Source organism: Lissotriton helveticus, chromosome 9, assembly GCF_964261635.1.
Source record: "Lissotriton helveticus chromosome 9, aLisHel1.1, whole genome shotgun sequence".
Classification (NCBI taxonomy): Eukaryota; Metazoa; Chordata; class Amphibia; order Caudata; family Salamandridae; genus Lissotriton; species Lissotriton helveticus.
Genome location: NC_136070.1, coordinates 916,794,826 through 916,819,934, shown reverse-complemented (window position 1 = coordinate 916,819,934; position 25,109 = coordinate 916,794,826). Strand labels below are relative to the sequence as shown.

General features: G+C 44.4%; 1 protein-coding gene across 1 annotated transcript in view; it reads left to right on the top strand.

Moving 5' to 3' along the window:
* The window catches only part of RYR1 (ryanodine receptor 1), a 1,073,089-nt gene that overhangs the window by 435,209 nt on the left and 612,771 nt on the right, over positions 1-25,109 (top strand). The window contains exons 33-37 of the mRNA XM_078661091.1: positions 10,216-10,302; positions 10,766-10,992; positions 20,885-21,609; positions 21,688-21,770; positions 23,013-23,213. Coding sequence (XP_078517217.1) covers positions 10,216-10,302; positions 10,766-10,992; positions 20,885-21,609; positions 21,688-21,770; positions 23,013-23,213 — 1,323 coding nt within the window. The remainder of the gene's footprint in view (positions 1-10,215; positions 10,303-10,765; positions 10,993-20,884; positions 21,610-21,687; positions 21,771-23,012; positions 23,214-25,109) is intronic.

Here is a 25,109-nt window from a genome sequence, read left to right as displayed (position 1 = left end):
CTAGAGATGTCCCCGACCTCAATGGTTGGTCGTCAGTCGACTCCCTCCAATCCACTCAGAGTTGAGAAACGGTTAATCCCTTCGAAAGCTGGAACATAACCCTCATTTCCCCTCCGCATACGGTTTGGGTAATTCTTTCTAGGATATTCCCAGCCCTGCCAAATTTGTGGATGTGGTGTCCTTCTGTGTCCCCAGCCAGTTTCTCTACTTGGTTTAGGTATATTCAGGTCCCTGTAGAAATAATCAAGAGGGAGAATCTCAATACCTTTTCTCCATGACCCGACATTAAATTTGGCCTCGCTAAGGATTCTTCTTACTGGATCAGGGCTGTTGAAATTTATTATAACACAGTCCCCTGTTTTATTCTTACTTGTCCTGCCTATCCAGGCCACTCTGCGGGCCATTATGATGTCTTGCCATATCTTTTTGCCCTCTGATGTATTGTTTGCAATCCAGTGGGCCGCCTTGCTTTTAAGTTGACCAAAATTCTCCCTAGATCCCTTATTCAATACGGGGACATTTCCAAGCACTAATACTAGCGGTGAAGACTCGGGCGGGAGATTAATTACAGGCAGGGGGACCCGATCATCCAAGTGAGCTTGCACTATCTCCCCCCCCCCTTATTCTCATTTGGTTTCGGTGATGGTTTAATGGAAGTGCTTTTTTCAATAGGATTATTTTCTGGTAGTTTCTGTGCTTGGCCAATGTTGTTACGGTCTTTAGAGACAGCTTTTGGCGCTATGATGGTAACTGGAGGAGCTTTAGATTATAAAGTGTTTCTGTGCTTTAACTCACTATCCTTGTTGGGCTCGGGTGGTGCTAAAATATCCAGCTTACGTGCATTCTCAAGTGTTACTTCACTCAAAGCATCAAGTTTCCCATTGATAACCCTTAGTCTTTCAATCAGGGGGAGAGTAAAGGATCTTAATAGGTGTATCATGTTAGAAAAAGACATCTCTTCCTCTTTCCCCAAAGTTTGTACACTGTTATGAGACTGTGGGACTCGGGTGTCTGATCCTTTCGGACCTTTAGTATGCTTATTAGATGCAATAGTGACTTTTTTTGAGAGAAGTACACCTGAATTACATGATAACTTTGCTATTTTTGGTTTCCTACTCAAGTGACGGCCCCCACCCCTCTTCCTTTTGCCTACTTGCTTAGGACATAGAGGTGCTTTAATTTTTACATCTATGGGCTGTAAACTTTTCCTGATCACTATCGGATGAAAGCCCTCTGAAGATGCACTACTACATGAGGAAATGTTCAAAGATGGTACAGCGTCATCCCAGGCTGCGGTATTGTCCTTAAAGTCATGACCTTCCAGGTCGATGGGGCTACGTATGAATAAGGTTCTTGGTTCAACATGGACCGGTGAAACAGCGTTTTTTAAGTCACCTAACGAAGAGCGCTTAGCACCCAAAAGCTCCTGTGATAAGCGTTTTTCAGTTAATGCAATTTCTCTGCCCACCACCCCAGCCGCTCTAATAAAAAAAATCGTCCAAGGTTCCAGTTAATCTTCCCCCAGATGCAGTAGTAGTAAGACAGCGTTTCCCCCCTTTCCGGGATTTAGGGCCATGCTCAGTTAGTAACTATAGAGCTGTTGTGTTAAATGGTCTTACCACAAAAAATGAAATCTTAGGGCTCAGCCCGGCGACCGCCAGCACGCGTCCCGCGACGCGGGACGGGCGCAGGATCTTTAAGCGCCTCCGGGCGCGGAAGTGCGGCTGGTGGGCGGGTCCGTCCCGCAGGGTGCTCTGGACAATGTGGTCCCCCCGCACTGCGGCCGCTGTGATGGTAGGTCGCGGCGGCGGGGGGGACCGTCTGGAAATGGCGCCCTCAGAGCCCGAAACACAGCGGGGCCAGAAAACAAGATTTCCTCCAGTCAGGAAGTCGGGACAGGTAGGCGAAGGTCTCCCGCTCCCCCGGACGGGCGCAGGATCTTTAAGCGCCTCCAGGTGCGGAAGTGCGGCTGGTGGGCGGGTCCGTCCCGCAGTGTGCTCTGGACAATGTGGTCCCCCCGCACTGCGGCCGCTGTGATGGTAGGTCGCGGCGGCGGGGGGGGGACCGTCTGGAAATGGCGCCCTCAGAGCCCGAAACACAGCGGGCCAGACAACAAGATTTCCTCCAGTCAGGAAGTCGGGACAGGTAGGCGAAGGTCTGGACCAATGAGAATTGGCTGCCCTCATCTTTTTTGACCTCTCAGCAGTTTTCAACACCGTCTCCCACCACACCCTAATCAAGAAGCTCCACCAGATCGGCATCCAAGACGTCCCCCTCAAATGGATTGTAACCTTCCTATCCGACAGAACCCAAAGAGTAATCCTACCTCCCTTCTTATCTAAACTCAAGAAAATCATCTGTGGAGTCCCTCAAGGCTTATCCCTCAGCCCCACACTCTTCAAAGCCTACATGACCACCTTGGCCAACATCTTCAGGAACCAAGAACTCAACATCATCTCATACGCCAGCAACACCTAACTCATCCTCTTGCTATCCAAAGACCCCTCCACTGCGAAGTCCAACTTTTAACTCTGCATGACCAGCATCACCACCTGGATGTAAGACAACTGCCTTAGACTCGGCGCAGACAAAATTGAAGTCATGATCACCCACCACCACGGCCCAAGCCCAAAACCTCGACATTGTCCTGGACAACAAACTCACCATAAAGAGCCATATCAGCGCAATCTCCTTTTCCTGCTTTTTCAACCTCCGCATACTATGCAAGTACTGAAAGTGGCTCCTGGTTTCCACCAGATGGTCCTTGTAACAAGCCCTCGTTACCAGACGCCTGGACTATGGCAACGCTTTGTATCACATCAAACCTCATGAAGTGTCTGCAAATCATACAGAACTCAGTGGCTAGACTCATCCTGCACCTCTCCTGAAGGAACCACATCACCCCCCACCTGAGTAAACTCCACTGCCTCCCTGTACACATAAGTTGTCACCCACTCCTTCAAAGCCCTTCACGACCAAACACGAGCATACCTCAACCACCGCCTCAGGTTCCACCTCCCCTCCAGACCCCTTCGCTCTGCTTCTCTCTCCCTTGTTTACACCCACAAATCCGCCTCTGCGAGAGTGGAGGCCGCTACTTCTCCTACCTTGCCACCAAATCCTGGAACAGCCTCCCCATCCAATGCAGAACAGCACCCTCCCTCCACTCTAGGAATTAAAAAGGGGGATCTAGACCTGACTCTTTGACTGAAAGAAAGAGCAGTCAGACCCAGTACCTTGATACACTTACGGGTGATTAGCACGTGCTACAAAGCCTGATTGAGCCTTAATTTGATCGGCACAGCAGTGGGAAGACCCATTACCAGTTACTTTCCAACAGGACAGAGTATATGATGACATATGGGAATTAGTTACTGTACAGAATGGCAGGACTGTGCCGCTACCCGGTGGACCAGTGATTTTACTTTAATCTTTTATACTGTTTGAAATTGAATTTGAATTGACTTGATTTTTTAAAAATGAAAAATACTTCTGTTTACCTGCCAAAGCCTTGTGTGCTGCCGGCGTCATAGGCTCCCCAGCTGCTTCCTGGTTCCACCCATCTGGGGCAACCAATCACGGAGGGTGAGGGGCGGAGCATAGGCTGCTACCGGCCATTTATGCCGGTCGCAGCGCGGGAGCAGGCACTCTAGGACTTTGCAGCTACCCGGTGGACCAGTGATTTTACTTTAATCTTTTATACTGTTTGAAATTGAATTTGAATTGTCTTGATGTATTTTAAATGAAAAAAAACACCGTTTACCTGCCATAGGCTTTAGCAGCCTGTGATAAACATGCCCCACTTAAAAAACATTAATCTGACCCGTCGTCTTGATGCACAGAGATGGTTCTCCACTGAACAAAAAACTCAGAAACTGGCCCTTCGCCAACTGGAAAGGAAGTGGAGACGGAGTTATTCACCAAAAGAAAAGAAACCTATCTGGTTACTATGAGAGAATATAAAAATGCTATTCTAACCGCTAAAGCCGCTCACTTCTCCTCCAGAATTCTGTCCTCTAATAACAGATCTAAGGAAATCTTTTCAATTGTAAATGAACTGCCCAACGCGGACTGTGTTACAACAAAACCCACACCCACTTAAGCACTCAGCAACTCTCTGAATAACGTCTTCAAGTAAAATGTCTAAAGTAAAATCTGGGTCTTCCACAGACTGTTGTCTGCCCCACATCTTAAAAGAAGCCTTCACCAGTCTTCCCGGGCCAGCCCTCTCCCTTCTGAATGAGTCTTTATCCCAGGGCCCTGACCCTAAAGCTTTTAAAGAGGCAATGTTGTCCCTCTTCTGAAGAAACCATGGGCTGACCCACAGATCCTATCAAACTACTGTCTGATCTCCCTGCTCCCCTACCTAGCTAAGGTACTGGCGGCCCATGTGGCTAAGTGCCTTTCCAATTTCATTGAACAATCCAACTATCTTGATCCACACCAAGCTGGGTTACACCCTGCCCACTCCACAGATACGGTAATACTGGTGGTACTAGACTTCCTGCGAGAAAAGTTCGACAGTGGTACCCCTTAGGCCCTGGTGCTGTTAGATCTCTCTGCAGCCTTTGACACGGTCGACCATGGATCTTGACAGACCGTGTCAAAGAAGCAGGGATCCAGGGCTCAGCCCTCAGTTGGATTAGTTCCTTCCTAGAGGACTGCTTCCAGTCGGTCCGCACAGCCCATTTTACGGCCTGAAGTTAAAAACCACATGCTTGGTCCCGCAGGGTTCCTCGCTCTCCCACCATTTGTTTACCTCTGCCTCCTCCCTATGATTCCGTCCCTTAAGAAAAGGAAAGTTGCCACTTTTAATTACGTTGATGATCTGCAACTAATGTTCACGATTAACAACTCATATCAATCAGTCCTTGAATTCCAGACTACCATGCTGTACATCCGTCACTGGATGGACAGCAACCATTTAAAGCTTAACTCAGGCAAGACTGCATTGGTCCTCATGTGGATCGGCCACAACCTCTGGGGCCCACATTTCTGGCCACTGGAACTGGGACCCTCCCCTACCCCCTCTCCCAAAATGTCTTTGCATCACAATAAACAACGACCTGTCACTAAACACCCAAGTTGGCTCTGTGATTTCTACATGCTTCTTCCAACTACGAAAGATTAGAAAGATCAGCAGACTACTCAGATGGGAATCGCTGATAGCCACGGTCTTGTCCCACTTAGACTATGCAAACTCAGTCTACCTTGGTATGCCACTTTTTCTAACTAAACGTCTACAGCTGGTGCAGAACCAAGCGGCGAGACTGATCCATCAGCAACCTAGGTGGCATCATGTCACTCCACTCCTGAGGAGGCTGCACTGGGTTCCCATCCCCCAGCGTTGTGCCTTTAAAGTAGGATGCCTGGTCTTTAAATCCCTACATGGCCGGAGTCCCAAATTTATAGACAGCCTTAATCAAAGGTACACTCCCTCACCCAAACTGCGCTCGGCTCACCTTCCTCTCCCGGCAACCCCCTCCGTCAAGATGAAACGACAAGGGGGCTGTAGGTTCGCAACTCTGGCACCCAGACTCTGGAATTCCCTCCCTCTGGCAATCAGAACATGTACTGACCTGCTGTGCTTCAGAAAATCCCTTAAGACTTGGTTGTTTACCCAAGCAAACGAATAAACTCCTACTGGGTCAGGCAAGTCCTAGTAACTGTGCCATAAAACCAATCGGTGTACTTACTCTTTACAAGAACTTTATAACATAACATAACATAACAACATAACAGACTCAGATTTTGAGTTTCCCTGCCCCACGTTCAACCAAGAGTATCTAGACCATTCCTCCAACCCCTGCTGGTACAGAAGGTGCAAATTCATCAATAAAAAAATACCTATGTTTCTAATTCTGCAGTCACCATTACCTATACAGAGATTATCCGTTGTTTTAAGGTTTTCCCCACATGCATTTATAAACAGCCTGGTAGTTTTGGCAACCTTACTACAAAATTCAATTTCTGGTGGGCAAATGGGTAAAAGGTGGCCCATATTGCAGAAGTTCATCCTTTCCCATTACAGTGCTCCCAATTCCCTGTGCAGCCTACTTTCCCAGGGAAATGTACTGACGGGGAGACAGCCTTTCAGCATTAGACAATGTCTGTTTTGGGAGTGCATCTATGTAAGTGTTGGCATGCTGGTGTTGCAGATATCGCAAACGGTGCTTCTGTGCTTTGCCTGCCTGGTCTTGCAAGGTGGCTCAGACATGTGGTGAAACTCCTACCCTTAAAGGAGTACATTGCTGTGCAGTTAGATTTGTTGCACCTATGGTTAACTGTATTAGTCAAACCTGTGGAAGTACTGTAGTTTAACTAGGAAATGTGTAAGAAGCCTTAGGTGGAAAATCCAGTTTCTCTTGGTCTATCATTTACATTGCATCTATCTACACTGCTACATTTTATGTAGTTTACATTTTTCATGCTGTCCCCTCTAGGTAGATTCTCAACCAAATGGGCTTCACGTACTGTAGGAAATTGGGCTACTGGTTGGGGGAAAACCCTACTCAAGCGGAAACCACAATCTTTGTCAGTGTGAATTCACAAGCAATCCGTAAATTGACCTGTGCTCAACCCTTGGGTAGCTTGGCACAGAGCAGTTAAGCTTAATTTAGAGGCAATGTGTAAAGTATTTATGTAACACCTCAGCAATAAAGTGAAAACACCACAAAAGAGATTCCACACCTATTCCGGAAAATAAAGTACATTTTATTAAATGAAACAAGATCCAAACAAAAAATCTGCAGAATCAGAGGTATTCAATTTTAAAGATTGAAGTGAAAATAGCACCAAAAGGCACAAAGCCTCAACTGTGGATATTTAATAGCTCAGGTTTGGGATATAGTTACAAGTTCAAGCTGTCCTTGATGGAGTGCGGTCAGCTACAGAGACCCAGTTAGGCCCACTGAATAAGAGTAGTTTAAATCCTGGTTGCGGAGCGTTTTACGGTTCCGTGTTGGGGACGGGTCTTGCAGCCGAGGCAATGTATCAGCTCCAGGGATCTGCAAGTATGCAATGCAGGGTCCTAGCGCACTGTCTGGTTCCGAAGAGACTCCATGGCAAGCAAAGTGGAGTCTTATACATTGTCGAAGCTGCTGTCAACAAAAGATTTGCGATGTAGGGCCTGCATCAGGGATCCGTTGCTCAGTGGTGGTTCCGATGCGGGCTGCGAGGTTGATGCGGAACCTTGCACTGGAAGAATCCTCATAGCAGAGGCGATGCATCGGTTCTGCTCGGGGTTCCACTGAGCAGCAGATGTAATGCATCTGTACTGCTGGATCCTCGGACGACCAGCAGAGCACCTATGGAGGTGGCACCACTTTGCAGGGTCAGACTGACAGTTGCAGAGCTCATCTGCTGGTTACAAGAGACTAGCCTTTGGAGCCACTCTGATGGTTCTGGTTTAAAGCAACAGACCCACTCCTTTTCACCAAGGCAAGAGGGCAGCAGGCAGCATGTCAGCACAACCAGGAGCACTCCTTCAGGGCATCAGTCCAGCAGAGTGGCAGCCCTTTTAGCAGCACAACAGTCCTTCTTCCTGGCAGAGTCTTCCACAGGTCAGAAGTATGCTGAAGAGTTGGTGTCTGAGGTCCAATATTTATATCTGGTGCCTCCTTTGAAGTGGGAGAACCTACTAGAGGTTTCTCTTTGATGTGCACAGGTTCACCTCCCCCCCTGCCCTGGCTCCAGACTAACTACAGGGGGTATGCAATTTTTTGTGTGAAGACAGCACACAGCCTATTCAGGTGTAAGTGGTGTTGCACCTAACTCTGCCCTCCCATCCTGCCATTGATGGCCCACCCAGGCACAATAAGCTCTCTATTGTGTGTGACTGTCTGGGAGGAATACACAAAGACCTACTATCAACTACACCCAGCCAGGTGACCCCGAGACAGGCTGCAGGCATTAAATGGCTAATTCAGGAAAATAATAACTTTCTAAAAGTGGCATTTTCAAAATTGCAATAAAAAATCTGACTTGACCATAAAAGAGAATCCTTTTTAGAATTCCAAAGACACCAAACGTGAACTGTTTACCTTTTCCCACTTGGAAGGTACAGCATAATAAATGTAATACCGTTCCTCCAATGTAATCCTACGGGAAAAGCAGTGCTTGCAGTAGTGGAAAACAAATGTAAGAGTTTCTCTACTAGGACATGTACATCTTTAAACGTACATGCCCTATCTTTTTAACACATTTCACCCTGCCTATTGCTTTGATTAGGGCCCACCCTATGGGTGAATTGTATGGATTAAAAAGGAAGATTTGGGCCTGGCAAAAGGTTTGTTTTACCAGGCTGCAATTGCAGTATAAAACTGCACACAAAATGGCAGGCCTGAGACATATATCAAGGGCTACTTAAGTGGGTGTAAACACGGTATACACCCGTTACAACGCATCTTTTACTCCGCACTACCATTACAACGCGACTTTTACTCCGCATACCATTACAACGCATTGCGCTGGGGGGCGCTCTAGGATAGGGAATAAGTATAATTTACTATCCAACACCTTCCCTATGGTCCACGGGGACTGGAGTTAGAATAGTAAATTATACTTACCACTATCCAGCGCCCCAAGGCGCTATGCGTTGTAACGGTATGCGGAGTAAAAGTCGCGTTGTAATGGTCTGCGGAGTAATAGTATGCGTTATAACGTCATACATCCGTAAACACTTATGGCCCGATGTAGGTAAATCTTTTTTACCACTTCTTAAATACCGATTCATACCGAATCAGTATTTAACCACATTGGTGCTAAGGCAATTCCCGCTGGGTGCTGATTGATTGATAATCCCATTGTTCATGACAAGGTCAGCTCGTCATAAGCACAGCTCCAGTGCACTGCATGACGAGCTGACCTTGTCATGAGCATGGAAGGGGTTAAGAAGTGGTAAAAAAGAGGAGGGCAGATGTAGGTAATTTTATTTTAATAATTACCGAATCGGAAGCAATCGGTATTTACCGATTCGGTAAATACCGAATCGGTAATGCCCATTGATTCCTATGGGCATTGAAGCCCATAGGAATCAATGGGCATTACCGATTCGGTATTTACCAAATCGGTAAATACCGAATTTTGCAAGGGTGCAGGGGGTGTCACTTTGACACCCTCTGGCACCCCAATTACAGGCATGTGTGCCATGTGGCACACATACATGCACTAAGGGCATGTCTGTGTGTCACATGGCACAGGTGTGCATGCACAGATGTGCATGCACACCTGGATTCGGTATTTGACCACCCAATTGGATTGGGTGGTAAAATACCGACCCCCAAAGGCCTGTGGCACTGTTTGCAGTGCCACCTACATGTGAGATTTACAGAATCAGTAAAATTACCGATTCGGTATTTTACAGAATCGGTAAATTTGCCGATTCGGTAAATTTACCAAATCTGTAAAAATGGTCCCCTACATCTCAATGACCCATTTACCGGTCGGTAACGGCCGAATTCGGCCGTTACCGACCGGTAATGGCCACCTACATCGGGCCCTAAGTGCTGCAGGCCCACTAGTCGCATTTCATTTACAGGTCCTCGGTATATGGGCCTGGGTTACTGGGGACTTATAAGTAAATTAAATGTGCCAATTGGGTGTAAGTCAATTCTACCATGTTTGGAGGAGAGAGCACAAGTACTTTAGCACTGGTTAGCAGTGATAAAGTGCACAGATTCCCAAGGCCAACAAAAACGAGATCAGACAAATATGGAGGAGTAAGGCAAAAGGTTTGGGGAAGACCACGCTAATGCTGACAAGTCTAACACTTACCATCTAAGTGCACTGCACAAGTCAACCGCTTCATGCTTCTTCTGTCATGAGATAGTTCCATCAGTACTTGGTCGTGGTCTCCTTTCCCACTACATGGCAAGTGCATTGTCACATTGCAGTGTGATGGACAGAATAGGGTCTGATTGGTCCTTGTTGTGTCAATTGTGTGGTATGTGTAACACCAGTCCCGCCACAGGCTAACGAGCTCTGACATGCAACAGCCTATGAATCTGGTTCTGAAACTCAGCACAGCTTAAACATCTATTGTCAGAAGCTTCCAACAGTTCCCTGTCTACAGTGTGAAGAGCTATAATAAACATAATTACAAAACAATACAACATAAGAAAAATCTCTCTTTCAGTAGTGTCTTTTGTTTTTCCTTCTTGCCCATTATCATTGACGTTACTGGTTGTACTGACCTGTTTGTCATTTGTGTTCCAGGTGGAGCCCAACACCAAGCTCTTTCCAGCCGTCTTTTGTCTGCCTTCCAGTCAGAACATGATCCAGTTTGAGCTGGGGAAAATGAAGGTAAAACTGAGGGACATTAGAGATGTGATCTAATGACTCCCAACCTCTTTCTCCCACCAGTTCATGGTACCAAACCCTCTACTTTTATTGTGCTTTGATCTCCCATCTCTGGCAACAATACTTTGTCCTATGGTACCGGGCAGCTTGTTTTACAGCACTTATACTGCAGCAGGTTTTATACCATTTAATTTTATAAACATTTCTCCACATTCCACAGGCCTTATCTAAAATTTCATGATACTGACTCTTATTGGATGGCACTTATTACATTATTTTGCTTGTACGATGCTGTTTGGCAGTCAGTCTCATTAATTAACCATTGAATCAGATTGACAGGCATTATGGAGGAGATACTATTATTCCGTTATACCAAACCTCCTGTTTGCCATGCTCTCTTGACGCACTGAGTGCAGCCTTGGTTACTCATCTCTCATAGCTAAAATACCATCCCTCCATCTTTCAGAACATTATGCCCATCTCAGCTGCGATGTTCCGCAGCGAGAGGCGGAACCCGGTGCCACAGTGCCCGCCCAGGCTAGATGTACAACAGTTAATGCCTGTGGTCTGGAGTCGGATGCCCAATGACTTCTTGAAGGTGGAAACCGAGCGGATGGGCGACCGGCATGGTTGGATGGTGGAATGCCTCGACCCACTCATTATGATGGCTCTGCACATACCAGAGGAGAACAGGTTAGTTCCCATTAGAACAGGTAAGGTAGGGTACCATTGGTACGTAAATAGAAGATATCATTATATTTCATAAAGGACTTTTAATTTGGTGGTGAAGAGACTATTTTATCAGACTATTTTTTCCTTGGTGAACTTGTATTTATTGAGCATTGAGAAATAACCCCCCCCGCCCCCAACATAAAAAAAACCCAATACACCGACAGGTATGTGTGGAATGGTGACGTTTGAGCTGCAAATACAATCTACCAGTCCTTAAGCGTTAGCAGGCAGTGCAGTCAGCCTTGTGGCTTACTGAGTAACAATGTCAGATAGTCTTGAGCAGCTGTGTGAACAGGTGATTATTGCACAGTCTCCTGCTGTCATTTTTTCTAAAGTCAGGACTAGCCAATCTCAGCATGCTCTACACGAGATCACGGATCAGTCAGTAATTGTCACTGTTTCCACACAAAGGCAAAGTGAGTGAGGTCACATCAAGATAGTCTCAGTACAATCTTTTGAAAGCAGTCTCTGTGCAGCCACTTGCAGACCACTCCGGTGCACTAATGTAAGTGTCATATAATTGAAATCACATTTAAGAACACTCAATATAGTCAAATACGTGTAGTATCAGTGCTGTCACGTATATGCAGTCTCAGTGCATTCACGTACAGCCATTGGAGCCAGACAAACAGAAAAAACAACCAAGATGGACAGCGACTAAATTGAAACAGTAAGTCCCCAAGAAAGGTGTCAGAACTCTCTGAAAAGTAGCTGCTTTTCCGCTAGTAGAGTGTGTCGCAATAGAGAGCGCTGTGTGATCAGGGACTTCTCACCTGAAGGATCAGCTATATCAGCTATACAAAATAAAATACCCCCTTTTTCTCCTGCTGCACTTTCTCAGACTCCTCAGAAACACCCAGTTACAACAAAGGTGTCTGCCCACCCCTTCCATTTGCTGAGAAGGAAATCCAATCAGCAGTAGAAAAATAATTGACCGGGTGCCTGGTTGCTAAGCGTTTTGCCCAAGTGCCGCTTCCTTCTAACAAAGTGATGATTCGGGCTGAATATAAATCCAACTCCTATAAAGTGCACAACAAAGGAAGAGGGTTTCTACATAGGAGGGTCAGAAAAAACGGCCAAGGACACAGTGATCAAAGTTTTCACTTCAAACCTACTGTGACCCCTTCTTCAAATGTAATTAGAAGATAAGTTCGCTCTTGTGACTGACCCATTGATGCCAAACTTATAATGAAGATGTATTTCTATAAGCTTTTTTTGAATTTTGCTTTTTAATGACACCTAAAAGGAAGTAGTATAACAAGTAGGATTCCTAAATTACCTTAAATAACAGCTGCATCACGCAGCTGAGATGCTGGGCAACTGAACAGAGGGGTTATCTTTTTCGGGGGGTATGCCAGCTTATCTCATATGGGATACTGCACATGTTAAAAGTGAATTTCTAAACAGGATGTTGCACCACTACTGTTCTCTGTGGCAGTCTACTGGCTTTACTTACTTTGTCCTGTAGGACTGGTAATGTTTGGAATCCCAAATTGATCCTGGATGGCTAAACCTGCTTTGGATGATATACCTGCTTCGGGCCAACAGTGTTTTTATCCATACACTCAGGGCCTGATTCACAAAAGTAAACATTCTTAAGTTAAGTGTAATTTTGTTTTTGAGTTCATAAACTCCAATTTAATAGTATGTTTACAACTATGGAGGCTCCGCGGTTGGGCGAAGAACTCAGCACATAAAAAGATACAACATGCCTATCTTTTTATGAGGGACGTTCTCCGCCCCAACTGCAGAGCCTCCTAAGTCGCAAACTTATTATTAAATCAGAGTTTATGAATGCCTAAACAAACGCAAACCTACTCATAATTGTAAATTTACCTTTCTGAATCAGGCCCTCAGTGAATATTGAATAGGGATAGTCTCCGCTCCATAGCTGCCTAGGTTAGTTTTAGCTAAGTTTAACCTATATGTGACATTTCCTTTTTACAGTGTGTTTACGTGTGTCATTTCAGTACGTGTGACACAATATCATGACTTGAACAATGCAATTATTTCCATGTACTAAGATTATTTTTGGAAATCACTTCCCTTTATGCACTGTAATAGTGTTAAATTGCAGCTACAACACTCCTGAAGGGCTTGTGCAAGTTATAAAATTAACAGTGCACAAAAGCAGCCAAACATCACTTCAGTCTGTACACAGTTGGGCTATACAACCTGACATACAAGTTAAACGTATATTTGCAAATTAAAGGGGTTTAATGGCTTCGCTTCTCCAGGCCACACAATGTAATGACTGGGCATTACTGCAGTAAAACCTCTGCTTTTACCTACCCATTTCGGTTTAACTATGATTACATTTATATAATGTTTACTGCCATTGGCGTGGCTGCAAAGGTCTCGTAGTTGCTCTTAGAAAGCATGAGGGGAGCTTTGTGATTGGCGACCAATAGAGCTTGCCTGTCTGGCTCGTGGCATCACAAACAGAGCATAAGCCTACAGCCTGACAACACCATCAGGGCAGCTGCCTAGTTTCTTTACGGCTGTTCTGAAACACAATATAGGGCACATAAGGTGAAAAACTGAAGCAGCTATCACCCTAAAACAAGTTGTTTCCTAAGGCTCTATCCTCTTCCGAACTCTGTTTAATCTATATCTTGAAATCCTTGATGAGATTGTGAGAAAACCTGGAAGTTTTCATCAATATCTGGATGATACCCACTACCTAAAGATATTATCCCCTGAAGACATCTATCTTCTCTCCTCCAACCTCAGCAGGGTTAGGAAATGGATCACTAACCACCATTTAATACTCAATTCAACTGAAACCGAATTTCCTCTAAACTCATAAAAACAAATCCACCTCCCTATTCAAGAGTGTTTGGAATTATTTTCTCTCCGAAACTGTATTCTGGCTATTGTGGAGCATGCCAAATTGTTGGGCTTTAACCATGACAACTGTCTAGACCTCTATAGACAAATGTCAGCCATGGCCAAATGTGCACACCACCAACTGAGCCTGCTGTGGGGCCTGAGGCACTTAGTTACTGGGCAGACCTTAAAACCCGTGGTCCAGGCTCTGATGCTTTCCTGACTAGATTATAGGAATTCACTCCTCTGTGGTCATGCATCTTTATTCCATCACCAGGCACGCCCTTACTCTCAAACTCCCTTCTGCATGTTCTTTTTCGTCCTGACTTTTTCCTGTTAGTAATGTTTTTCTTCCTTTCTCTTCCCTTTCTTTCCCCATTCTGTGTTTTTATGTCTCATGGTCTGGGTCAAAGTCTGATTAGATAAAATGAGTGTTGTACCCACAAATATGTGCCAATGGGCCCCACCTGCAACAGCCAGCTTAAGCACTGCTCAACCCCTAAAAAATGTTCTGATTCTCCCTCTAACACTACCCACAAAAACCCCAATCCTACAACACTCCCTACTACTTTCTCCCCTTATAACACTCCTCCAGTCCAATCTCCACTGCATCCCAGGCATCACAGTCCTATTCCTTGCTTGCCTCTTTCTGATGTTCCTACCTGCCTTGTTCCAATTAATCCCTCCATCCCACACATTGCTCTACCCAGCAGCCCTCTTGCATTTGTCCTACGGCTTTTGTCTCCTATCTCCAACCATTCTTTTTACTGCCAACACCCCCACCCTCTTCCTCCTCCCTTCCCAATGCCTACTCATCTGCCTACTGCTCGTTCACTTACCTCGCTCCTCTCCTGCTCTCTCCTCTAGTTCCAGGTCAGCAACCACCTCAGCTAGCACACTACAGCTACTCCTCTCTTCTTCTTACAGCTCTTATCCTAATTTCTATTGTCTTTCTGTAACTGTGGGCCCTCCAACTGGTTATCCCACACATACCAACCTTTCTTCTCGGTTTTCAATCTCATCACAGGCAACCCAGTTAACATATGTCCTGAATTCACTCCATGCTGATGGATCCCTCCAAACCGCACATACAATACCTCTCCCGCCTTCCTCGCCAAGCTTTTAGCCCCTCTGACTTTTCTAATTAAAACAATTGACTATCTGTTACAATCAGTTTCTCAACTGTCATCCTCATTATCCACCCGCAACTGGGGTTTCAATCTCCCTAGAAGCAACCACAAAACTAGACCTAACAGAACAAAGCCTGTGCTAGATGCTGATGATCTTAATCAACTTGCCAGAAGCATTGGTAACTTAAATGAAGCCAACAAATCAGTCCATACTTGGTTCAAGACACCTCTTCCATCCCAAAAATCCAGATCTACAGACCTCCTGGATGATACACTCAAACCAGGAATATGGGACTCACCAACCTTTTTCAGGCTCCCACTGAATGCCCAAACTGTCCTGTCTCCAAGACCACTCACTCAAATCTACAATGCATGGATAATTGCTGATCCAAAGTTAAACACTGCTTCAATCATTCAGACACAAATGTGAACCTCAACCTTGATATCCTGGTCAGCCTTGGCCTTCTTCTCTCTTCACATTATTACATTTTCCACTTCGACCGTGAAGTCTTACAAGGTGGTAGTGTATCAGTAATTTGAACAAGCTTAGCTGCAACTGTAAATTTCCCTTCTTGCCAGTGCTTATCTCTTGAAATCTGTTCCTGTTAGACCGCTGATCTAAGAATGAACATCATATATTACCCTTCTGTCCAAAACAACATGTTCATCGAGGAATGCTTGGAATTTATATCATTACTGTTAATAATAAATGTAGTCCATCATCTTCTAGGAGTCTCTAGTTTTCACCATGTTGAAGATAACAATAAACTTGTTAATCTATTGTCTTCTTTTCTAAGGAACAACAACCTCCTCCAATCTTATCATAAACCAATATGCTCCAAAGGCTCGATTCTTAATCTCATTGGCAGGGCCACACTTCTGATCACTGAAGACCAATTCCTGTGGATGGGCAGACCACCCTCAAATTCCTTTCAAGCTATCCTTTGCCATTTCAAATACATTAGGCCAATTGAAGAGAGCAAAATAATGGTTCCATGACACTAAAAACATTGACATCAACAACCTAGCTAACACACCTCGGGTATCCTACACGCCCTGATCTTGATCTGGAACTTATTCCACTACAGAAGAATACAACAACAAATACATGGCTAACCAAATTAATGATCATGGTGCACTGAAATGCAAAAGTAAATAACCTAAGCTTTCTTTCCCCTGGTACTGGAAGGTTCTAGTTACCAATAGAAATCATCTGAGGCATCATGAGAAACATGGGATACAGGCCCCTTTGCCCTAGGATCTTACAATTCTTAGGGGTTCAAGACGAAACTACAAATTGAAATCTGCAAAGCTAAATCTCGCCATAGTAAATACATGCTTGATCCCTCTAAAAATCATGCAAAGCTACTTTTCGATATCATCATCGATCTTAATCTCCTCCATCGGCCCAGTCTCCACCACAGCATCAACTTGTGAAGCTTTTGCAATCTCCATGGCAGAGAAAGTAAAGTCTATTGAACAATCACATGTGCTAAAATCTACTATTCCAGGTGATCGCACACTGACCCAGAAAGCCCAGCAGACATGGTCGCACTTTCGCATAATCTGTGAGGTACTTGAGGCTATAACGTGAGTCAATCCTTCTGAGCAATGACGGTGTGCTCCTGCCATACTGGACCTTCCTGATGAACTGAACACCTCACTAAAACAAGGTGTTTTCCTCAGTAGTCTGAAAATCATCCATGTCTCCCTTTTAGTGAAAAAAGCCCAACACCGACATCAATGACCTGAATAACCTTTGCCCAAAATGTAGCAGTACCCTTTTTTGGTCAACAACCTCCTTTATGTTTTCCATTCATTGTTAAGGCAGGGTGTATCACAGAAAGAACCCTTCTGCAAATTTGGAATAACTCTCTCTGCCTCCTTGACTCAGGGAACTTCTGTTTATTTGTTCTTCTGGACATTTCGTCCGCCTTCTACACAGTCAATAGCCACCCTCTGATTAAGTTTTTCATGGTCATTTTTATTTATGTCACAGAACTCTGAAGAGGTCTACATAAAAATCTCAAAATTACATACATGTAAATAAAATGAAATTCTAGTTTACAATTAAATACACATAATAAATACTAACCACTCCGCCAAGAGATCTAACAATGATGAAAGATATCCAAGGTTCTTAAAAACGTACATTTTACCAATTTCCAGACAAGCATCTGCATATTATAGAAAAAGAATATAACAAGTCTTTCGTGCCATCAATGCAAAGTTTAAGAATTATAAAGAAAATGTATTTCTATACATCAAAGTGACTATAAAACAATTCAAATAACTGATACTTAAGAGGAAAAATGCCCCCTTAAGGAACACTGTCAACCTCTGCAGTGTACAAACTAATATATCTTAGAATAGTTTTAAAAAACACTTAAAAAGTTACAAATTCTATTACAAAATATTTCATTCGGAGTTACAACAAGAGACTGCATTACAGCTGGAACTGAGAGAATAGATGACTGCAGACATATCGGTCTCAACCAGTTTTGCCGATATAATAACGAAACAGGGCAAATAAATAAAACATGGTTGAGATCTTGACACACATTTTTACACAAATTGTATACAGTTGATGAACCATACAATTTGGCCAAAAGGGGATTTAAAGGAAGCATACCCTGCCTCGGAAGTATCCAAAAATGCCAACCTCCATGAGGCAAATTGCACAAATATAAACCTGTGCTTTTTTTTAATCAGACACGAATCAAGAGCCAGATGGTGACTTCCTCTTTAAAATACAAGCCTCCCTGTCCATGTGGAAACTCAAGGACCAGGTGGCTTATTTTAAGGCAACTTTTAATTGCTGCGAAGTCAATGTAATGGTCAAAGAGAGGTCTAATTGCTGGAAATATGCCACAATCACAATATTTCTGTGGAATAATGAACTTTCTTTTGGACCATCTAAGATTCCTAAGTGTGCCTCTGATTAGCATCTTAAGGAATGACTAGGCATCAATGAGACTGACCTAAAGTCATTTTACCTCTATTTGTCTGACTGATAGCAAATAGTGAAAATAGGGAGCTCTGTCTCATAAAAAAATACCCCAAAACAAGGTGTTTCTCATGGCTCTATCTTCTTCTCAGCAAAACACACAAGATGATGGACGGTATGTTGCACAATGGCAAAACATTCACCCCCAGTCACAGATCTGGATTTTATCCATCGTTATTTTGCTCATCAAGCCACCCCAGTTCAGACATGGCCATATGCAAATCAGCCTGACCCTGTGCCTCATGGGAACAGTTCAGCCTGAACTGCCAAGCCATGTCTTCCCTGGACCGGAATCAAGCATCCTAGGACCGGTTTCTGGCTATCAGCCTTCATCAGCCAGGATGGCTTGCTATCTTCTTCTAACTCTATTTAATCTATATCTTGAAATTCTTTGTGAGATTGTGAAAAAAATCTCACCATAGTAATGGATGATGGCAGACTTCATTCAGCCTGAACAGAGAGAACATTGAACTCTCTGCTCTTGCTGCTACAAGGGTTGTGCAAGAGCTCAGATGTGCTTCAACAACAAAGACAGATCCAGTGTCTCCGGGCCTGGAATTATTGGGCCAGAGTTTGCAGATCCGATAATTCCAGGCTAAGAAACACTAGAAATTGAAGGTGATGGAATTCCACCTACAGCTATCACTCCAGGTGAAATTCTGCCACTCTTAACCACTTGGATGCTAAGGCCCGTGGACCCTCTTCATGTAATTTCCATTGAAATGAATGGGCACTCCATGACGAGTTACCCTTGTCATTAGCATCCACGTTTAATGACGGCCATAAGTGTTGTAATATGTTTACCTTCAGTGAAACGATTTAAGTTATCTCTTTAGGTACTCCTCAGAATAAGAACTGCATGCTCATATTTGATTGTAATTTGACTTAATGTTCCCTGCAGCATGATGTGTTGTTAAACTTTAATTTCATGTTATGTTATATTGTTATGTTATATTTGTATATATATAGCGCACGGCTACTCAAAAAGAGTGTCCCGGCGCTTTTGAATGAGGAGACCTACAGCAGCATAACACAACAACTAAAATAGAAAACGAAGGGAGATACAGAAAAGAACCAAAAGAAGACAGCAGATCAGCCTAGAGAGTAAACAGCCAGGTCTTAAGGCCTTTTCTAAATGCCAGCAGACTGGTAACTCCCCGGAGTTCTAGCGGCAAGGTGTTCCACAACTGCGGCGCCAGCAGTCCGAAGGAGCGACCTCCAATGCGGGCTCTCTTCACTCGTGGCACAGCCGCCAAGAACAAAGATTCTGACCTGAGAGAGCGAGCGGGATGGTAGAATACAATTCTCCTTTGGAGATACTTTGCTCCCACCGCATGGAGAGCTTTATAGGCCAAAGTTAACGCCTTAAAAACAATCCGTTTACGGATGGGCAGCCAATGTAAAGTCTGCAGCAAGCCCACTGCACTGGCACACCTATTAAGGCCAAAAATGGCCCTCGCGGCCGCGTTCTGCACAACTTGAAGCCGCTGCAGCAGGTACTCTGGCAGGCCCAGGTAAAGAACGTTGGAGTAGTCTAACCTAGAGCCGATCAGAGCCTGCACAGTCAGCTTCCTATGTTCCTCAGACAACAGAGGCAGAAACCTCCGCAGCATCTTAAGGAGGCCGAAGCAGGTGCCCGTCACACCAAGGATCTGAGATCTTAACGTCAGACCCCTGTCCATCTTGACCCCCAAATTCTTGGCCATTTGGGAAGCACAAGACGGAGGAAACATGTGACTGGGCCACCAAGCTTGCCAGTCTGGCTCCGTCGCACACCCGAAGAAGAGTACCTCGGACTTATCGGAATTGCACTTGAGGCTGTTCAGCTGGAACCATTTAAAAACAGCCCCAAGGCAATCCCGGATACTCTCTCCATCAAAGTCTCCTCCCCTCTTACAAGAGAAGAGGAGCTGGGTGTCGTCGGCGTAGGATACGATCTGGGCCCCAAACGACTCCGCCAGTGCCGCCAGAGGGGTCATGAAGATGTTAAAAAGGGTCGGGCTCAATATAGAGCCCTGTGGGACCCCGACTCACAAAGGTGGCATCACGGCGGAATCTGGGGAGGCCCAGACCGTTTGCCGGCGGCCAGCTAGGAAAGATGAAAACCAGCTGAGCACCGTCCTCCGTAGGCCAATCTCGTAGAGTCTTACGAGAAGGTCATCATGGGGGACGGTGTCGAAAGCCGCCGACAAATCCAGCATCACCAGCATGGCTTTGCCCCCAGTGTCCAGAACCCCTTTAATGGTTTCTGAGACCTCTAAGAGCGCGGTCTCTGTGCTGAGATTCGGGCGGAAGCCGGATTGGGTCGCGTGCAGAATCTCGTGTGTCTCCAGAAAATCGGAGAGCACCGTGTGTACATGCTTCTCCAATACTTCATCTCATCCGCTAGACTGTATCTCAATTTCGTTAGTAAGATCCTAAAATGTAAATACGATTTTTCCTAATAAAAATATTTAATTGATTATTGATACCTAATTAATCACTTCTTCTTTTGTGTTTATGTATTGTTCCCATGGTTTCACCAAGAGCTCCCACATTATCTAGTTCCGTTCCTGCCTAACACTAACCTTATGGTTAAGACAGAAAGGACACTCATATTTAACTGTTTCAATGGTGTTCAAACAGCTACAACATCTATAGTCATTGACCTCAGGTTCACTGTGTTTTCTAGTAAAGAGCTATAGAATACATGAAAAAATGACTCTATAATTATGTACATTCTGTGGTGACACAATATGGGCAATCAGAAAGTAAAGTCTCATGGAACAAATAAGTGGACACATACTTGACTGCATTCATGATGTCTTGTAGCTACAAAAGCCATAGAAGTATGGACGTAACTAGTTTGTTTTTAAATAAACAATGTTTTTTAATGTGTTTCCTGCAGGTGCATCGACATTCTTGAACTCTCTGAGTTCTTGGACCTGCTCAAATTTCACTACCATACTCTGAAGCTCTACTGCTCTGTTTGTGCTCTGGGCAACAACAGGGTGGCACATGCCCTCTGCAGCCACGTGGACGAATCACAACTCCTTTATACCATTGAGAACAACCACCTATCAGGATTGCTGCGTAGTGGTTACTATGACTTGCTGATCAGCATTCACTTGGAGTCAGCCAAGCGCTCCCGCCTCACTATGAACAGCGAGTTCATTGTACCTTTGACAGATGAGACCAAGAGCATTACCCTCTTTCCAGATGAGAGCAAGAAGCACGGCCTGCCTGGTGTCGGAATGAGCACCTGCCTGCGACCCAAACTGCACTTTTCCAACACTTGCTTCGTCAGCACCAGCTCCGATCTCTATCAGCTTAGCCCCTTCATCCCCCTGGACATCCTGAAGATCAAGACCATCAACATGTTGACTGATTCGGTACAGGACGGCGGGCAACACACACGTGACCCAGTGGGAGGAAGTGTGGAGTTTCAATTTGTGCCGGTTCTTAAGCTTATCTCCACCTTGCTCATCATGGGCGTCTTCGAGGATGATGATGTGAAGCACATCTTGAAGATGATTGAACCTAATGTCTTTGCAGAGCCCAAGGAGGAATCAGAAGAAGCTGGGCAGGAGGAGGGGACAGATGAAGCCGAAGATGAAGAAAAGGAGGAAGGGGGTGAAGAAGGAGAGGACGAAATGGAGAAGATGGATGAAGTGGAGAAAGCCGAAGAAGCTTTAGAAAAGGCCATCGAAGCAGGAGAGGAGGACCCCAAAGAAGAAGAAGGACTAGAGGAAGGACTTCTGCAAATGAAGCTGCCTGAGTCTGTCAAGCTCCAGGTGGGATATTTTTCAGTAACTAAGCAGGGCATAGTCTACTTACAGATCATTGTATCTTTATCAAATGGCAACTTATTAACATGTGATTAATTCTGAGTCCAAGACCAATGACCTTTCTGGCCCACCTATGCAGGGCAGTGCAGGCAATTTCGTTACAATAATTAGTATATGTTTTACATCATTACATTAGCCCCAGATTCTCTCTTTACATGCTAAGGTAGCCACATTGTAAGTCGGAAGCAGTATACTACTATTGTATTGGGTGCAGGATTTTAGCATCTCAGCACTGTTTATGGAATGTTCCAATAGATTTAGCTACACATCTTGTCAGTTTGTTACTTAGGCCTTGAACTTGACGGATGATTAAGTACCACTGCCATGAGGAGGGTACTCCGCCTGCCAAATTTTGAGCTGTCCGCCTGCTCAGTGGACATCTCTCACATTTACAGGAACTGCTATCATGGCGGTTTGTGTTAATTCTTTCAAAGTTTGACTGACTGCTTCTTAAACATTACGGAGCTGTACATCAAACTGTCAATATATATTTTTTTAAAACAAAATCTCAAATAAAAAAGAAGAATGACCTACTCGCCTTGGGAGTTCTCTCCCATGGCGTGGGAGATCATTTTGACAGTTTTACTGCACTATACGGACAGACAATGAAAACTGACAGTATGTTTGCCCACTCCAAATAGGATGGGCAGACACAGGGCAAAGCCTCTAACAGCCCTTCATTGGGCCATCGGAGTTGTATGTAGGTAGTGGGGTCGGAGTAGTCTCCGCTATCTACATATTAAAGTTCTGCCCAACTCCGCTCTGCCAGAGAGGGTATTTTCGCCATTGTGACAAAGTAACCTCTCCACCAAAGTCTAGATCATGCTCTTTATCATGGTGATAGGAGAGCCACACTATTATGCACGACCCCCCTGTACCTCTGTTGCAGTGTAGCTGCTGGGGCTAAGACGCGTACAAGGCGGTTTACGATGTGATGCAATGAGTCAGAAGTTAAAGCTTTCTACTGTCACTCGATGTGGTTTTTCCCATATTGCTCTATTTCCCAGTGTCATTGCAATGAGTTAATGCATATACCTTTTCACTACCTGTGATAGGCATCGTGTGCATCAGGTTGTTGGTAACCTTGTTTAAGTGGATGAGGACCGTTCTTGGTATTACATTTGGTTTGTTCTTAGTTCATCGTCATCCTGTTAATCGTTCCTCCTTGCCTCTCGTCTGTCACCTCAGATGTGCAACCTACTACAATATTTCTGTGACCGCGAGCTGCAGCACCGTGTGGAGGCCATCATTGCTTTTTCCGAGCGCTATGTGGATTGCTTGCAAACAAACCAAAGAAAGCGCTACCGGGAGCTGATGCAGGCATTCACCATGTCTGCAGCAGAGACGGCCCGAAGGACCCGCGAGTTCCGCTCCCCCCCTCAAGAACAGGTGAGTGCTGTTGCTGGTGCCCTAATGAATGGCATGTAGCTCTAAGCTCATTGCTGATAACTTTTTGTTGTCCGCTGGTAGTAGTTCTTTTCTCAGCAGCGTTACTCAGCCTTTCATCCTGCTGCTGTTGATGCAAAGTGTACTAATTTAGAGGAGACAGAAGCGATATGTTATGGTCTATTACTGCCAATGGTAGCTTGTAATCTGTATCCAGATTAAGACACAGCCTTGAAATATTAACTGCAGGACTATGTGAAAATGAAGTCATGTCATTCGTCAAACAGGACCATGTGACATTGTTCTGAAATCTTTCCATGTACGATTGACATATCATCCATCACAGATCATTGGAAAGGCAACAAACCAGAATTCAGAAAAGCGATGAGGCAATAGCATATTCCATACAGAGTGGTAACTGCATACATGTATATGTATACATCTATAAAGCCAATGCAAAAACATTGTACAATAGTTTCTAATGCATACTTCTACCTATAGATTCATAAGCGCTTGACCCTTCTTGAGGCTTCAGACTGAATCTGAAAAAAATTAACTAGCTCACCTGTGCTGACTGTGGGGTAACACCTCCAATTAGACCCTTTGAATCCACTTGGATGTGATGTTACAGGGCTGTAATGGCACCGTCTTGGCAAGTTCGTTTTTACAGCATGCTAGGATGTTTATCTGGAGATGCTGTCAGAACGTTTTCTGTCACAAATTTGTTATTTGTAGTGTGCTGACAGGATGTCGCTCCCTAAGATATCAGGGTTCAAACTGTGTCATTCCTGTTACCAAAAAATGTTAAATTTGGACCCCAACAAAGTCTGTCTCTGGTGTTCAAGCGTCAGCTGTTTAGAAAGGCCCTTTTCATCTGGGTCCTCACGGATAGGTACATATCCGTGAGGACCCAAATGAGAAGGGCCATTCTAAATAGCTGACAGTTTTATGAATATATGTAGAAGAGGAGAAGATATGAGTGTTTGTCCTGAGGAAGGTGGTTCCATTGTTCCTAACCCATTGAAACGCGTCATTGCCTTATTTTGTCGTTACATTTGTTCTGTACGGAACTACATTCTGACAAAGAATTGTTTTTTGCATTATGTTCATGTATTTTTTACAAATTAATGCATTGATGACAAATGTGATTGTCTCTTTGTGGTCCTTTCCGGTTTTTATATTATGAATTTTGAATGATTCAGGATTTAAGCAATTTTTAACTTGATGTATATGTGATACAACATTTTTTTTATTACATAGAACCTATAAGTGTTTCGATATTCTGTTAATTTCTGCTACCGGTGCTTCTGGTTTGATGTATGTGAGTGGATGTGGAGTGTTTGATAATCTATGTACCCAAAGGGAATTATACATTTAACATTGAGATACACAACTGACTCTTGGAGTTCACCTCTTCCTTCTTCGGCATAGGAGGCATCGTCTTGGCAAGTTTATTTTTACTGCATGCTAGGATGTTTATATGGAGATGCTGTCAGAACGTTTTCTGTCACAAATTTGTTATTTGCAGTGTGCTGACAGGACGTCTCTTCCTAAGATATCAGGGTTCAAACTGTGTCATTCCTGTTATCAAAAAATGTTACCTTTGGACCCCAACAAAGTCTGTCTCTGGTGTTCAACCGTCAGCTGTTTAGAATGGCCCTTTTCATCTGGGTCCTCACGGATAGGTACATATCCATGAGGCCCCAAATGAGAAGGGCCATTCTAAATAGCTGACGGTTTTATGAATATATGTAGTACAGGATATAAGTGTTTATCTTGAGGAAGGTGGTTCCATGGTTCCTAACCCACAGAAACGCGTCAGCGCCTTATTTTGTTGTTAAATTTGTACTGCAAGGAACTACATTATGACAAAGAATTGTTTTTTTGCATTATGTTGAG